Source organism: Leptonychotes weddellii, chromosome 6 (genome assembly GCF_054177405.1).
Source record: "Leptonychotes weddellii isolate Sample4059 chromosome 6, ASM5417740v2, whole genome shotgun sequence".
NCBI classification, from domain to species: domain Eukaryota; kingdom Metazoa; phylum Chordata; class Mammalia; order Carnivora; family Phocidae; genus Leptonychotes; species Leptonychotes weddellii.
This window is the reverse complement of record NC_138374.1, coordinates 64884909-64900915: the sequence shown is the minus strand read 5'-3', so window position 1 is coordinate 64900915 and position 16007 is coordinate 64884909. Positions and strand designations below refer to the sequence as shown.

General features: G+C 42.9%; 1 protein-coding gene across 6 annotated transcripts in view; it reads left to right on the top strand.

Annotated features, from left to right (window-relative positions):
* Window positions 1-16007, top strand: part of TARBP1 (tRNA guanosine 2 -O-methyltransferase TARBP1) — an 85550-nt gene that overhangs the window by 38687 nt on the left and 30856 nt on the right. For all 6 annotated transcript variants that reach the window (XR_014146342.1, XR_014146341.1, XM_081824300.1 and 3 more), the window contains 8 exons: window positions 1826-1923; window positions 5096-5257; window positions 7992-8179; window positions 8541-8802; window positions 8908-9096; window positions 10615-10805; window positions 10987-11058; window positions 12673-12793. Coding sequence is in view for 4 of the 6 variants with exons in the window: in XM_081824300.1 (XP_081680426.1) it covers window positions 1826-1923; window positions 5096-5257; window positions 7992-8179; window positions 8541-8802; window positions 8908-9096; window positions 10615-10805; window positions 10987-11058; window positions 12673-12793 (1283 nt within the window). In the remaining 2 variants the exon portion in view is untranslated. The remainder of the gene's footprint in view (window positions 1-1825; window positions 1924-5095; window positions 5258-7991; window positions 8180-8540; window positions 8803-8907; window positions 9097-10614; window positions 10806-10986; window positions 11059-12672; window positions 12794-16007) is intronic.

Sequence of the window (16007 nt, the reverse complement as noted above, 5' to 3'; positions counted from 1 at the left end):
CGCGTGTGTGTCCGTCTGTGTGTGTGTTTGTGATTGCTTTAGGGACTACTGTATTCACACTTAACTTTTCAATCTATTTAGAGTTAATGTTTTACCATGTGAAATGAATGTAGAAACTTTACCACCCTATGGACTCCTTTGCCCTTTCCCCCCCTGTATTATAGTTGTCTTATATCTACATTTGTTGATAACTACCAGACAATGTTATCCTTTTTGCTTTCAACCATCAAAGAGATTTTAAAAATCACAAGAGAAGAACCTATTGTATTTACCTAGATGTTTGCAGTTTCTTTTGCTTTTCTTTCATCCCTGACGTCCCATGTTTTCCTGAGGCATCATATGCCTTGTGTTTGAAGAACAGCTTTTAGCATTTCTTTTGGAATAGGGTTGCTGGCAGTGAATTCTCTTAGTTTTCCTTCATCTGAGAATGTCTTTATTTCACCTTCTGAGGAATATTTTCACTGGATATAAAATTCTGGTTTGACGGGTCTTTTCTTTCAGCAATTTAAACGTATTCCATTTGCTTCTGGCTGCCATGGTTTCTCATTAGAGTTCTGTAGTAATTCAGTGTGTTCTTCACCTAGGTAATATGCTATTTTTCTCTGCTTTCAAGATTGTCTTTAGTTTTCAGAAGTTTGGTTATACTATGTCATACTGCATGTGATTTATTTTATTTTATTGATCTGTTTTCAAGTTCACTGACTCCTTTCTCATGCTTCTCCTTTCTGTTACTGTTCCCATCCAGTGAGTTCTTCAAATTTCAGTACGTATACTTTTCAATTATAAAATTCCTATTTGGTTTTTGTGTGTATCTTATATTTCTTTGCTGAGACTTTCTATTTTCCCATGTTTCAAGAGGGTGTGTTGATTAATTGTTGAAGCATTTTTATCATTAGCTGTTTGGAGTCCTTGTCGGGTTTTTCTGGAGTCAACATCATCTCATTGTTGGCATTGGCAGATTATCTTTTCCCTTGTGAGCTAGGAATTTTCTGATGCTTCACGTGCCCTGTTATTTTGGATTGAATCCTAGATATTATATTATGAGACTCTGGGTCTTGTTTAAATCCTATGGAGAATGTTGATAATCTTATGTAAGCAGACAGTCAGCTTAGGGTTAGCCCTTAATTCCTGACATTCCAGTTTCTGTGCCTGTTGGTTCCACTGTCGGCGTTGTGGTGCTGTCTTGACCTGCACCACATATGATCCACCCGGTGGCCAGTCTGGGACCTGGGTGGCTGTCTCTCTGTTAGTTCAGTTCAGAAAGTCTTTGGGATGCTGCTCACTCGCAGGTCCATGCATAGCCTCTCAGGGTGAGCCCAGCAGTTCACAAACCATGTTCTGGGGCCATTGTCCTAAGCATCCCCCCTCTGGAACCTCCTGAGGACTCATTGTCTGCTTTTCTGGGGTTCCCCTTTTCCACTCTCTGGTCAGAAGCCGGGGCCCATCATGCTGCCCACTTTCTTGACTGCTCCTGTGCATGGTTTCAGTCTGTTGGGTGTTACTGCTTTCTGAATCTGTCTGCTACTTTTTACCTTTTAGGGTCTCCACATAGATGCTCAGATATTCTGTCCACGTTTTATAGTGAGAGAGGCTGGTATGCCCCTGTTTCATCTTACCCAGAACTAAAACTCTTAAATGATCTTTAAGGTGAATTATAGATTGCCCCATGGTACTAATGACTGTTACATTATTGGAATTCGTTTTTGGTAAGTGATGCACCCATATGCTTAACATAGTTGCACTTTTACTAGAAAATCTGGCATATTTTGTACCAAGGAACTTATATTTCTGTCATTTCAGTTACACACTTTTTCCCCCCGTACAGATGAGGTGTTTACATTCCTTCAGAGCTTTGTCATGTCTGCCACCGAGAGCATTTCCGAATTTATCCTCCGACGGCTTACTATGAATGAACTAAGTAGTGTAAGTACTCACGGGAGCAACTTTCCATTCTTTTCATCAATATTTGAGTGATTACTTACTGGCAGGCACTGTATGAAATTGAGAAAATTAATGTGATACTTTCTGGAGAAGCCACTTAGGAAGCAGAAAAAACTCTAAGCTTCGGAGTCTCCTCGTTCCATTCCACCCGTGTCATAACCGAGGCCTTGGGAGAGTTATGTAGCTCTTCCGAGCCTCCGCTTTCTCATCCACAAAATGGAGATAATACATCCACTCCCCAGGGGCTGAGAGATCCGCGTGGTATGACCTCACTGGAGTGCTTCAAGTATTCAGGCGTATTTGGTCCTAGGGTCCAGAGAGTGGGATTTGGCAGGTTTGAGGTGGGACCAGGCATCAGTACGGGTCTGTTTCTAAAGCTCCATAAGCGATTCTGAAACACAGAATAGATAATAGTCGGTCTGAGGTGAGTGTCCTTTTCTGCTGTCTGCACTCTCCACATACTTTGTTCCCTCTAGGACAGATGAGAACACCTGAAACTAATATAACACTGCATGTTAACTGCACTGGAAGTTAAAAAAAAAAAAAAAAGAAAAATTTTTCCTTCCAGAGTATTTTGAAAATGCTGATTCTTATAGAAATGCTTATTATTCTTAATTTTTTTTTTTTAGTTGAAATCTCTAGGGACAAATGTTGAAGCTTTAGAATAAGTAGATTGTTAATAAAGTGAGAAAATATACTTATTTTAATTTTTATTAGAATACTCAATTAAGTACATTTGTTTGATAGGCTCGTGAGCAGGTGTGAAAATACAGAAAGGCAAGTTCTCTACTGAAGGACCTGAGCTGTTATGGTAGGAAGGCAAGGAAACTATGAAGAAAAAGCCCTCTGGAGTGGGGAGGGTTAACTGTCTTCTTACTAAGCAGTTGTTAATAGTGGCCTTGCTATACCTACATTTCCAAGAAGGCATTTAATAAAGAAATAACTCTTTTGGTTTGTTTTGCTTCAACATCACTTTATTATCATCAGTATTATCTTACCTTCTTTTTTAGGGAGATTTTCAGACACACACAGAAGTATGATGAACCTTCATGTATCCATTATAGAACATAACTGTTTTTGTTTGGAATTTGATGCTAAAAATAGCTTTTAAAAGAGGAAGGGTTCATGTGATTTTGTTTAATGACTGCTCTCGGGGAAGAAAGCCCTGGTTTGTAGTATTTATCTGTTTCCATGGCTGATTTCAAGCTACAAAGCATACATAGAATATAGGGAGCGAGGATGGGCCCTGGTACTTGCTACGGGCTGCTCCCGGGGGCGCCTGCCCTCGGGCCCCCAGGGAGTGCAGCCCCCAGACTCAACCTGTTTCCGGCCTCCCTGGGAATCTGGCCTGTGTCCTCTTCCATCTGCTCCAGGACCTGACTGTTGACGGTCCCCCACCCCTTCTTTCTCGTATTCTCAGCCTCTCCGTGTCTCCTGGATTCTTTCATGAGCCCCGAAACAGCTTTGGTAGTCCCTCATCTCAAGGAACCCTCTCTTTCTATTGCCTGGTCCCTCCAGCTCCAGATTTCCTTCTCTCCATAAGCTGAATCTATAAACACTCCACAGCTCCATTCTCACCTGGTTTCTGCCTCTGTTGAAGCCCTGAAGCGGCTCTCTCTGAAGCTGTCAGTGATTCCTTTGTCATAAATAAACCTGATGGATACTTTTCAAACATGATTTTCTTTTCTTTTTGTTTTTTTTTTTTTTTGAGAGAGAGAGAGAGTATGAGCAGGGGGAGTGTGAGAGGGAGAAGCGGGCTTCCCACTGAGCAGGGAACCCAAAGTGGGGCTCGATCCCAGGACCCTGGGATCATGACCTGAGCCGAAGGCAGACGCTTAACCGACTGAGCCACCCAGGCGCCCCTCAATCCATGGTTTTCGTGACTCCTCAGCCCCACTGGACATGTCAGCCACTTGGCCCTCAAAACACCAGCCGTCCCTGGGGTGGCCCCATCTCTCTGCCATCACCCCCACCTTCCCTTCAATTATGCGTTCTCCACTAGAGAGCCTCGAACATGGGAGCTTTAGAAAGCGTGGCCCGGGCCCTTCTTCTCTCCCATTCTTCCTGTGAGGCTGTCTGGGCTGCACCCCCAGCTTCAGCTGTGCCAGGGACCCTACGTCTCCGTCTCCACCGCCGGCGGCTCTCCCGAGCTCACCGCTCCGTCAGCCAGGTGCTCTTGGACAACTCGAGTTGCATTTCTCATACTTAAGCCGTTCAGAACTGCACCCCTCGCCATTCCCTTCTCAGGAATGTTCCACCATCCAGCCGGCTTCCTGAGCCCCACATTCAGGAATCCTCTCTGGCACTCGATCCCTCACTCGCACAGCTGGTGTTTGGTCTCCACCAGGCACTGTGATTGTTTCTCTCCGTCTGTGCCATGTCCTCGCACTTGGCTACGTGCCTGATACGTCGTGCTTGCTCCGTGAGCACCGATTAAATGCAGGAATCATGTGCTTCCTGGTGTCCCGAAAGTCTGCCAAGGATACAGTAATTGGTATACTGATGATAGGGCTAGTCCACTTACCATACTTTCTCAATTCTTTGAAAAGAATCCGCATCCATCCCCGTGGTGGGTAGATGTTACCCTCCCCATTTTGTGGATAAGGAATCTGAGGCCAACAGAGGTTGGGTCACAGAGCTGCCGGGTGGTAGTGCTGGACTGAACCCTGCAACTCAATGTCGCAAAGACCTGCGTTTAATTCCGTCTCTCCCACTTACCAGCTCTGAGATGCTGGCCGAACTGTTTGATCTCTCCAGAACTTAGTCATCATGTTAGCAAAATGGGACCGTAACCTTCCTAGTAAGAATGGAGGATCATAACCTGCCTAAAACAAAGGCAGTTGTCACCGCTCTAATTGTTATTTATGATCTGTTGGCCCTGGGATGCAAGAGTTGGTAGAACGTTCGTGAGCCAGATGAGTGAATCATGACGTGTGCTGCAGTTATACTGAATGCAGAGTTGCTGTGTAAGCTCAGAGAAGGGAGTCCTTAGCTCTGCATGGGGAGATCATGGAGGGCTTCTTGGAGGAAATGACTTTTTCTCTCAATTCTTGTCTTAGTACGTTTAAATAAGGTCATTTATTTCCTGTCTGAACTCTCATAGTTTGGTAAAAATCATGGACCCTGCATGTTAATTGTTACTGTTTGTCTTTAGGTTTCGGATCTGGATCGTTGCCATTTATACCTGATGGTATTAACTGAGCTTATAAATACCCATTTGAAGGTTGGGTGGAAAAGAGGCAACCCCATTTGGAGAGTTATTTCTCCTCTGAAAAATGCATCCATTCGGCATCTTCAAGAGATCGACAGTGGACAGGTAATCCTTCATTCAAGGTGTGTAGTTATGTTGAATAACCATATGTAGAATATAGATTTGATTATTAACATTCTGATATGAAAAGCATCTGCTGAAATTTAAAATAGTATCCTTTGTTCATAGTACTTGGTGAAGATTGGGACTCCTATAGGTATATAACAAAGGTGTGGTGACTTCAGTCTTAAAGCTGTTTAGATACAGAGAGTGGATTTGCACTGAACTGAGTGTTTGCCCAAGTACCAGTAAGAGACACTTCAACATGTCTAAGTATGTATATGGTGCGTGACATATATGTGATAGGTGACATATAACACATATGTGATACATAACACGTGGTGTGTATTAATACATCCAGCAGCCTGTATCCTTGGCCGTCTGCCTTGTTGTCTACCCTGGTCTTTTGCTGCCTCCTCTCTCCCCCCTCCCCTCGCCCCCCAGTGCCATTATGCTGCAGTCATGCATAGGGGCCTCCTCACTGAGCTTCATGGCTCACAAGCACATACCACCTTCTTCCTCATCTGGGCTTTCCTTCTGTCTGGTCCTTTCACCAACAACTCCCTCCCCTCCAGGATGCACTTGTCAAAAATCCGGTCCATCCTTTAGGGCCCAACTTGGATCAGTGTCTCATTGCTTCCTTCGTTTATCTTTTTTTCTTTATGCCTCCATTGTAGTGTTTACCTCTGTCTTGTTTTTGCAATAACTTATGTGTATGTGTCTTCTCCTCTGGATCCTTTTTAGTACCTGGAAGCTTTTCTTAAACATGGCATGAAAAGGTATAGTGGTTATGAGCACAGGCTTTGGAATTAGACTTCCTAGATGTGGATCCTGGCTTTAATCTTGCTAGCTTTGTGACCTTGAGGAAATTACTTAACATCCCTGTGCCTCATTTACCACACCTGCAAAATGAGGGGTATAGAGTTGACAATGGGAATTAAAGCAAGCTCATACATGTTAAAACTTTAGAACAGTGCCCATCACATAGAAAGTCCTCACTGAATGTTAGCTGTTTTCACTTAACACATTATAAGGGTTTAATAAAATTGAGCTAAATCATAGAGTAGTCCAGGCTGCTAATTAAAACAGAGAAGGTACTTGATTGCTTTAATAATCTAATTTTTTAGGAGGGGGGAGGGGCAGAGGGAGAAGGAGAGAGAATCTTAAGCAGGCTCCACGCTGAGCACGGAGCCCCATGTGGGGCTTGACCCCAAGACCCTGAGATCATGACCTGAGCCGAAACCAAGAGTCAGCTGCTCAACCGACTGAGCAACCCAGGCGCCCCAATAATCTGATTTTTAAAGTAGTTTTCAAGAACTGTTGACCAAAAAATGATAAGGAGGCCTACTTACTACTTCAGCATCCTGTCTAGTACGTATTAGTGTGTTAGTGCTGTAAAAGGACTTTGTGAGTTTTAAATGTAGACCAAAATCATGAAACATACCACAGTAATTCTTAAAGATGGCTTGCTTGTTTTAGTAATTCACTGAATTACGTTAAGCTTAACAGGGACCATATTGGCTAAAAGTAATAGTAAATTTTATTTCTTTTCTTTTTTTTAAAGATTTTTTAATTTATTTATTAGAGAGAGAGTCCAAGCAGGGGGAGCAGCAAAGGGAGAGGGAGAAGCAGGTTCCACGCTGAGCAGGGAGCCTGACGTGGGGCTCGGTCCCAGGACCCTGGGATCATGACCTGAGCTGAAGGCAGACGCTTAACGACTGAGCCACCCAGGCGCCCCTAAATCTTATTTCTTGTGTTGACAGTGTTACTATGTAAAATTTATAAATAGAGGTACTTGCTTTATTTTAGGGAGTTGGTGAGGAAAGGTGTGGAGTGAGGAGTAGGAAGTTCATTCCGGGCAGAGATGGGTCTGGCTGCTGTATGTGGCGGCACTGTCCGTGGTCCCTCCGTGCAGCTGTGTTCAAAGTGCGGGCTCCTGCCAGCTCTCCTGGCTTCTTGGCTCGACACAGTTGATTTTCTCTGCAAGTACGAAGCCAGGCTGTCTTGGTTTCCTTTCTTTTTGTTCCTGCGTGTAGAGTTTCAAGTGCTTTCCATGACATCACCCATTTGTGTGATTTTCACAGTAATCCTCTGAAGTAGATTCTCTTACTGTCCCCATTTCACGGGTGAGGAAACTAAGCTGCAGTGTGTCCACAGCCCAACTGTAGTAAGTGCAGAGCCGGGGTTCAGCCTTGTGCCTGAGGTTCGTGAGGAGCTCTGAGCTGCGGGCTGTGTCACCTCTCCAGAAACAGTGTACAGCTGGTGAAGGAGTTACTACATGGATGCCTGGAGCCTCGTTGTTTTGTTTTGTTTTGTTTTTAACATAATTCGGCCAAACAGGTGAAGTTAAGACTCATCCACAGAAGTGTATCCAAATGTGTACATGAGCAGGAAAAAGGCTGAGAAGTAGGACTTCACATACACTTGGAGGTTCAATATGTGGCTGCTCGGTCATGGGTCACGTCCGGGAATTCCCCTGCCAAACCGGAGAGATCAAATTGTTGTCTTAGTCGGAGCAGCTGAGTTTTTATTGCCACTTTAAATTTGGTCACCGCCAATCGCACAGAGGTTGGTGACACTGAAGGACTTGTAGTATTGGGTTTCCTTTTGTCACCTCTGATGTTCAGTAGCAGGCAGGGAGAGGGGAAGGCGGGCGGGAGGCATCCTTCGGCTGGGCCTCAGGTCCCGATGGTCAAGATTGGCTCTCATGAACTAAAAGATTGTTCCGTTTCCCCCTCAGGAGCCGACACTTGCCAGGCAGATTCAGAGGGTCATTAGTATGGCTGCCTTGGCCATGGTGTGTGAGGCTGTTGACCAGAAGCCGGAACTACAGCTCGACTCTCTGGATGCCGGACCCATGGAAAGGTTCCTCTCCTCTCTCCCGCTCAACCACACGCTGCAGAAGCCCCACACGGAGGAGCAGAGCAGGTGTGTCCACCCCGGAGGGCAGCACATGTGTGAAAGGCATCTGGTTGCTAATGTTTAAAATTTCATTTTTGTTTTCATTGTTGAGATGAGTGATTGCCCAGCTGTATTTATAGGGTATGGGAATTTGAAGCTATAGCATCTCTGTTACTGGAAGGCCACTGACTTTACTGCATGTAGTTCTCAGTGAATCCCTTACAGGGAAGGAAAGTACCTACATTCAGAGTAGTTAGAACTTTGAGGTCCGTGTGGTTTCCTTGCTTTTTGTGGGCCGGGGATTTCTTGTAAGGATCGTTACTCCATGCACAAGGAACTGAGCCAGACTTGAAGGAGCAAGGGATGGTGACTGTATGTTTTGTTTCAGTTTTTTTGAAGAATCATCAGCTTCCCAAGGATGGGGGAAAATAGTCGCACAATATATTCACGATCAGTGGGTCTGCCTCTCTTTCTTGTTGAGAAAATATCACACCCTTATCCCAGCGTCGGAGGGTGACGTTCTGGAGCCCATCCTGCCTGCTATTCAGATGCCCGTGAGGACTCTGCAGTCCGCGCTAGGAGCCCTCACAGTCCTGCCTTCGGACCAGGTTCAGCCTGTGTTCCACTGCATGAAAGTTCTGGTTCCCAAGGTAAGATACAGTGAGACGGGGATTGAAGAATAACTGTGGGACCAGAGATCAGTTTCTGAAATGGAGTCATTCTTAGGTATTTCTTTCTTTTTTCTCTCCTTCCAGCTTTTGACCTCCTCTGAATCACTCTGTGTAGAGTCTTTTGACATGGCTTGGAAAATTGTATCTGCGTTAAGCAATACTCAGCTGATATTCTGGTCTAATTTAAAAGCTTTTGTTCAGTTTGTTTTTGATACCAAAGTTCTTACCATTGCTGCGAAAATCAAGGGCCGGGCATATTTCAAAATAAAAGAGGTAACTTTTTTTTTTACAATGGGGTAAAATGTAAATTTGCCATCTTAATCATCTTTAAGTGTACAGTTCAGTAAAGTATGTTCACGTTGTTGTAACAGGTCTCCAAAACTTTCTTAACTTGAAATGAAACTCCGTACCCCTTAAACAGCTCTCTTCTCCTCCCTTCCCCAGCCCGTGGTAATCACTTTCTACTTTCTATTTCTATGAATTTGACTACTTTAGATTCAAAGGAGGTCACTTTTTGTTTTCTTTTTAATTTGTGTGACCTATAGCACACGAGGAAGAAGATAGTTGTATTTGTAATTACATACTAGATTTGTTGTTGTGTATTCACTCATTCAGTCCACAAATATTTTGAACCTTCTTCAGTGTGATGAGTAAGAACAAGCTCTGTGAGATGGAAGAGTAGCGTGTGAGCCACACGTGCCACACAGATTTACTTTATTTGATGCATATAATGCTTAAACATTTTTTTTTTTAAAGATTTTATTTATTTATTTCAGAGAGAGAGAATGAGAGAGAGCACATGAGAGGGGGGAGGGGCAGAGGGAGAAGCAGACTCCCTGCCAAGCAGAGAGCCCGATGCGGGACTCGATCCTGGGACTCCAGGATCATGACCTGAGCCGAAGGCAGTCGCTTAACCAACTGAGCCACCCAGGCGCCCTAATGCTTAAACATTTTTAAATGAGTTGCCAACCTTTAAGAATTGGGAAATTTGCAAGAAAATCTGTATTTCCCCTTCTCTTAGAATGTTGGAAAATGGGATGGCCTGGCTACACTGGCCGTTCCTAGGAGCTGCCCGTCCAGAGAGGGCATGCCCCTTCTACTTCTGCACTCCACAGCGAGCCCTTGACTCCTGGATACTGAAGGCAGACGGCAGGTGCCATTTGTCACCACATTTGTGCTGTTGCTTTTCTTGTACAGAGAAATATTTCTCTGAATATAACCTTAGCAAAAAGTCCTCCTGGTTCCTGGTGGCATTTGCATTTACAACCACTGATAGTAGGGAACATGACGTGGTGGATGCCATCATGCCTAGGAATTCATGTATACCTCGTTATCCAAAGGGGGAGTGGAAGATAAAGTCCTTTTATTACGCCGCTGTCCTGCACACAGAACACACTTGGAGACCAGGGTCTTTGCTGCCTTGGAGAACACGGGGGCAGAAGGGGGCACTGGCAAAGTGCAGAGAGGACGGAAAATGTCAAGGGGGGCATGTTTTTCCTTCCTTTCTTCTATTACTTTGGGCAGTCGTTTCTCTTGGAAAGTCCCGGGGCGATATCACTATCGGTAAAATTTTATTTAGTTTTATTATTGAGAAATGAAAAATTAGCATTCTGTGATTATTGATCATCTCACAAAATTTTAACAATAAAGAATTTTTAATTTTTTATACTCTGTGCTTATGTCGAAACTGTCATTTGAAGCCATTCAAGTAAGTTTTCAGCAACACTTTTTTTTTTTTTTCCCTTACCTGAACAGGCCAAAGAATAAAAAGACCATTGTGTTTCATTCCAGATTATGTACAAGATAATTGAAATGTCTGCTGTAAAAACTGGAGTCTTCAATATACTCATAAGTTATTGCTGCAAATCTTGGATAGTTTCTGCTTCAAATGTGTCCCAAGTATCTTTATCAAGTGCTAAAAATTATAGCGAACTTGTCCTTGAGGCTTGTATATTTGGAACTGTGTTTAGGCGTGATCAAAGGTAAAAGATGCCATTGTTTCAACCTGTCATGATTCATATTAAGTACCTAATTGTGTAGAATTAGGTCTTTATTTTAAGGCTTTCAATTAGAAGAATATAAAACATTAATTAACTTTAAATTTGGGGTTTTAATTTTTTCCCATCTAAAACCTGTTCTTTGCCAAATATTTTTTATGGGAAGACTTATTCAGGATGTGCAGACCTACATAGAAAATCTCGGACATGATTGTGCAGCAAACACAGTTATTGAAAAGTAAGTATGGTGGATTTTCCACACCTTGATATAAATGGAATATTCAAAATTTAACATCAGATGAGAGACATCCTGTATTTGTTAAATTTAATAAATGTTTACTAGTGATCTCTATAAGATATTGAAAGAGCCTTCAAGGCATGTTAGAAATCCTATTCCCTTGCTAATATTTCAGATCTAAAACTCTTTGCTAAAATTTGATAACCTTAAACAATTCTTTAAAGATGAAGAAAAAGAAGAAAGTCTAACATGACATCGGAAGATGTTTTTTTACAGTGTTACTACATTCTTGATGGGAATAAATGAAGATTTTCTGGGGGAAAAATTTTTGGTGTCAAGTCCAGTATAAATAAAAAAATGACAGGGGTGCCTGGGTGGCTCAGTCAGTTAAGCATCTGCCTTCTGCTCAGGTCATGATCCCGGGGTCTTGAGATCGAACCCCAGGTCGGGCTCCCTGCTCGGCTGAGAGCCTGCTTCTCCCTCTCCCTCTGCTGCCCCCTCTCATGCTTTCTCTCTCAAATAAATAAAATCTTTAAAAAAAAAAAGAAAATGACTATGGGGAACATAAAACCCCATTCCTCTCTTTCTTTTAGGTAGAGGCTGATCTTTAGCACACACATGTTATTCTTTTTTGGTGGGGGAGTCACAGTTCACCATTTAACAAGTCAATATACCACACACAAAAATAAAATTACTCCTAACATGCTTTTAAAGGCTCTTTCAATATCTTACGTTAAAGTTTTCATTTCTAGGATAACACTGTTCTTATCTAACCTCTAAATTTAATTTTTTTGGAGCTTGTCAGCTAGGTATTTTTCATTTTATTTTTCCACATAATTTAAAAAAATTTTTGTGTTTAGATGTTTATAAAAAAATATACAAATGATAATTGTGTATAGGTATCACAGAGTGTTAGTCTGAGAGTCATCGCTGTGTTTTAAATCATTTGGCACTCTTCATTAACTATATACATTTTTCATTAACTGCTTTAATTGATTTTTTGTTTTCTTGGCAGGTTTAGTTTAGCAATAAAAGTGAAATTTTTTAGTTGTTGGTTCCAAAATACTTTGATTTCTACTAGACGGATGTTTTGTTGTTAGACGTTTATTCACATCTTAGCAGCTATCGTGAACTTTGGAAATACGTGTTAACAAGTTGACTGAATTGATCTTCCCACATTTGGACACAGAACATACTGGGATACTCAGAGCCCATGGTGCTCCTGAGTTTGCCCTGCACCTGGAGAACATCTGTGTCCCGCGCACAGTAAAGACATCAGGTGTCAGGTGTCCATGGTCTTCTGTAAGGAATTGTTTCATGAGCTATGATCTGTTTCATCTACAGAGAAGAGCTTGTTGGCCACACACATGGGTAGTTTGTGCACTGTTCTGCCAGAAATCTGGAGGAATTTGCTCAGACTCTGTACAGGTTCTCCTTTTGAGATGCTCATTTGTTATCTTCTGTTATCCTGAATTGAAAAAGCATTGTCATTAAGTATGAAGCTGCTTAAGTTTAGAAATCCTTAGAAGGTTTTGATATTTTGAAACGAATGCTTGAAGTATTTTTCTGTTTTGAAAATGTATTAACATAGTTTGTCATTTTACATTTTTTTAGTACTAAAAGAGAAGACCACTATGTGAGAATTTGTGCTGTCAAATTCCTGTGTTTATTACATGGCTCAAATGTGTCTCATAAGTTGTTTATGGAAGATCTTGCAATCAAGCTATTAGATAAAGTAAATATGCCTTATTTTACTTTGTCTTTGTTTCTGTGCAACTAACAAGTCAAAATCCAACATTTGCTCTATATGTTGACACAGTATGTAGTCTAAACATATTTTCTTTTAAGATTTATTTATTTGTCAGAGAGAGAGCACAAGCAGGGGGAGAGGCAGAGACAGAGGGAGAAGCAGGCTCCCCACTGAGCAGGGAGCCTGATGAGGGACTCGATCCTGGGACCCTGGGATCATGACCTGAGCCGAAGGCAGACGTTTAACCGACTGAGCCGCCCAGGCACCCTAAACATTTTTTATCAGGAAGAAACGTGAGGTTTATGTTCCCTAGTTTTAGTTAACTTCTGGTTAGTGATTGTCCAACTTGTTTGGTTTTAGAGAAGAGTGTTTTGCCTGTACTGTCTAAACTTTGCTCGGTGTATTTCCTGGTGCCGGTCAAAAGCAGTTGTGTTTAGAGTGATATATCCATACGTTATTTTGTGTAAGAAATGGAATAGAAAGGTAAAAGATTTAGGAAGTGGCATAATGTAAAGAATTGATATTTTTTGATGCAAAATCATTTATAAATCTGGGGAGAAGATAGGAAGGGGTAAAGTCAAATACAGTGCTCTCTTCTGAATTTCAAGCTGGGCTAGATAGAGTCCTGGTCTGCTTTGTCACCTGTGGGCTGTGCCGGGATGTAATCGATGACCGAAGCCCCCACTTAAGCCACTCGTATTGAAATAACAGTGTTCATCATGCATTTATTTTCTGAAGGCAGCAGGTCAGCTTCAGTTATATACAATCTGGGAGGGTTTTTTTTTACGTAAAAATGCCCCCTTTGCACCATTGGAGTCAGGGAAGACATCTCAGAGGAAATAGTGTTTACTGATTCCCTAAAGGATGAGTGGAGTAGCAGGTGCTCCATCAGCTGGAACACAGAGATGTATTATAGTGAATATTGATGCATGATACAAAATGTAAGAGTGTGTGGAAGCAAAGTAAAGCAGGATGAGGAGGAATAGGGTCAGGGAGGGCCTCTCTGACCAGTGCCATTGGGTGGAACTCTGGGTGCACCATGAGTAAGGTTGGAGGATGCCCGGAAAGGCTGGTGTCCCCAGGTCATGAGGGAGGTGCTGACTGGAGGCGTGGAGGGACATGAGGCTGCCCACTGGCCATCAGATTTAGCAAGAAGGCTGTCGTTAGTCACCTCTACAAAGATCTTCTCCTGGGATGGTGAGAATGAGAACCTCAGTGGAATGGCTGAGAGACATATGGTGGGGGAGCCAGTAGAGACTGTGAATATAGGCCCTCTTGACTTTGCTCTGATGAGAAGGAGTGGCTGGGATGGGGTCTGGAGGGGGCTTGTTTGTATGTTGAAGGAAACGATCCGATAGAGGGGAGAAATGCTGGTTACGGAGAGCGTGGCAATGGTCAGACAGGCGAAATCCTCGAGGAGCCACTTCACATCCACTAGGATGGCTGTTAACAACAAACAGACTGAAAATAACCAGCGTTGGGGGACCTTGAAGTCATTATGCTAAGTGAGAAGAAGCCCTTCATAGAGGGCCACCTAGTGTGTGATTTACAGGAAGTGTCCAGGGTAGGCAGATCTATAGAGACAGAACAGATTAGTAGCTGCTGGGTCGGGGGGAGGAGAGATCAGGAAGCGATTGCACAGGATTTCTTCTCAGAGTGTGAGAATGTTCTGGAATAGAGTGGTGATGCTTGCACAGCTCTGTGAAAATACCCAAACCCACTGAATGGGACACTTTAAAATGGTGATTTTTATGGTACGTGAATTATATATTTTTTTAAAAATATTTGAGCAGTCTAGATTGGCTCTAATGTCCGATAGAAGGATCGGCTTTATTTAGGAAATGGAAAGACAGAAAAGTTATATATTAGACACTGGCTCAGGCCAAGCAGTTGTTTTTTGAAGATGAAGAAAATTGAGCAGAGCAACTAATAAAAGGGTAATTTGAAAATAAAGAAAAATGAAAGAATAATCCTAGAGAAAGTGGAAAAGGATCTCATCCAGAGCAGAGTGGGCCGGCTCACTGTAGTCAGGAGTGACCTCTTCCTCTGAGCTGGAGAGAAGAGCCGGGCAGGTGGCGGTGAGTCGGTGTGAGGGAGGGAACACCTGGGACACTTGTGTTATGAGCCAGGAAGCAGGGTCGTTTCTAGAGGGAAGAGACAGAAACATGGTTGGCCTTGAAAACCGAGGGGAAGGTTGAAGTTGTAGCAATGATCTCAGTTAGAATTAATATAAGGTAATACTTAAAGTCAGTCTTTCCCACCGGAGTGCAGAAGCCACAGGGTGTGGGGATTACACACGGCTGTGTCTGCTTCGACCCTGTGTGCCTGAGGTGTCACCTTCAAGGTTCAGTTTTGAGTCCATGGATGGAGAGCGTGAACCAGGAGGAGGTGGAGGTGGTGGCCGGCTGGGGCGATCTTCAAGGACCTCCAGGCACATGGCGGCCTGGCCACCCAGCGGGCGAGCAGTACTCAGCTCCTGGCCTTTGCAGTCTTCCCCACTCTCCTTTCTTTAGGTTTTACTGAGGCACGTGCGGGTAGTTTTTTGTTTGCTTTGTACTGGAAACTTGCAAATATTTTATAAAAGTAGCTTTAGAAGGGATCCATTCCTGGCCCGGCCTCAGCAGCAGCCAGTGATGGGCAGTCTTGAGGGGTGTACCTCTGACATTCACCCCAGCCCACATTATTTTGAAGCCAATCCCAACGTCAGTTTCTTCTATAAATGTTTCAGTATGTATCTCAAAAAGATAAGAATTATTTTTTTAACCATAACTACAATACTATTTTCATACCTGAATTCATAATTCCTTCATATTATCAAATATCCAGTCAGTGTTTAAATTTACCTGATTGTTTTACTTTTTTTTTTTTCTCAGTTTCTTTGTTTGAAATAATGACCCAGATAAGGTCCATACCCTGCCATTGGTTGGTTGAGGTGTCTCTTAATCTACAGACTCCCCTCATTTGTTTCAAACTTGAAATGTATTTTTTGGAGAAAGCAGATTGTTTTCATCTTAGGGACTTCCACGGTCTGGATTTTGCTGTTTGAGTTTCCGTGGTGCCTTTTAAGATGTTTCTCTGATCCCTGACTTTATACAAGACGGTGTTGAGATCTAGAACTGGATCAGATGTAGGCTTGATTGTCCTTTTTGGGGGTGGAGGTGGGGCAAGAGTGTCCATCTTTCAAGAAGTGTAGAATATT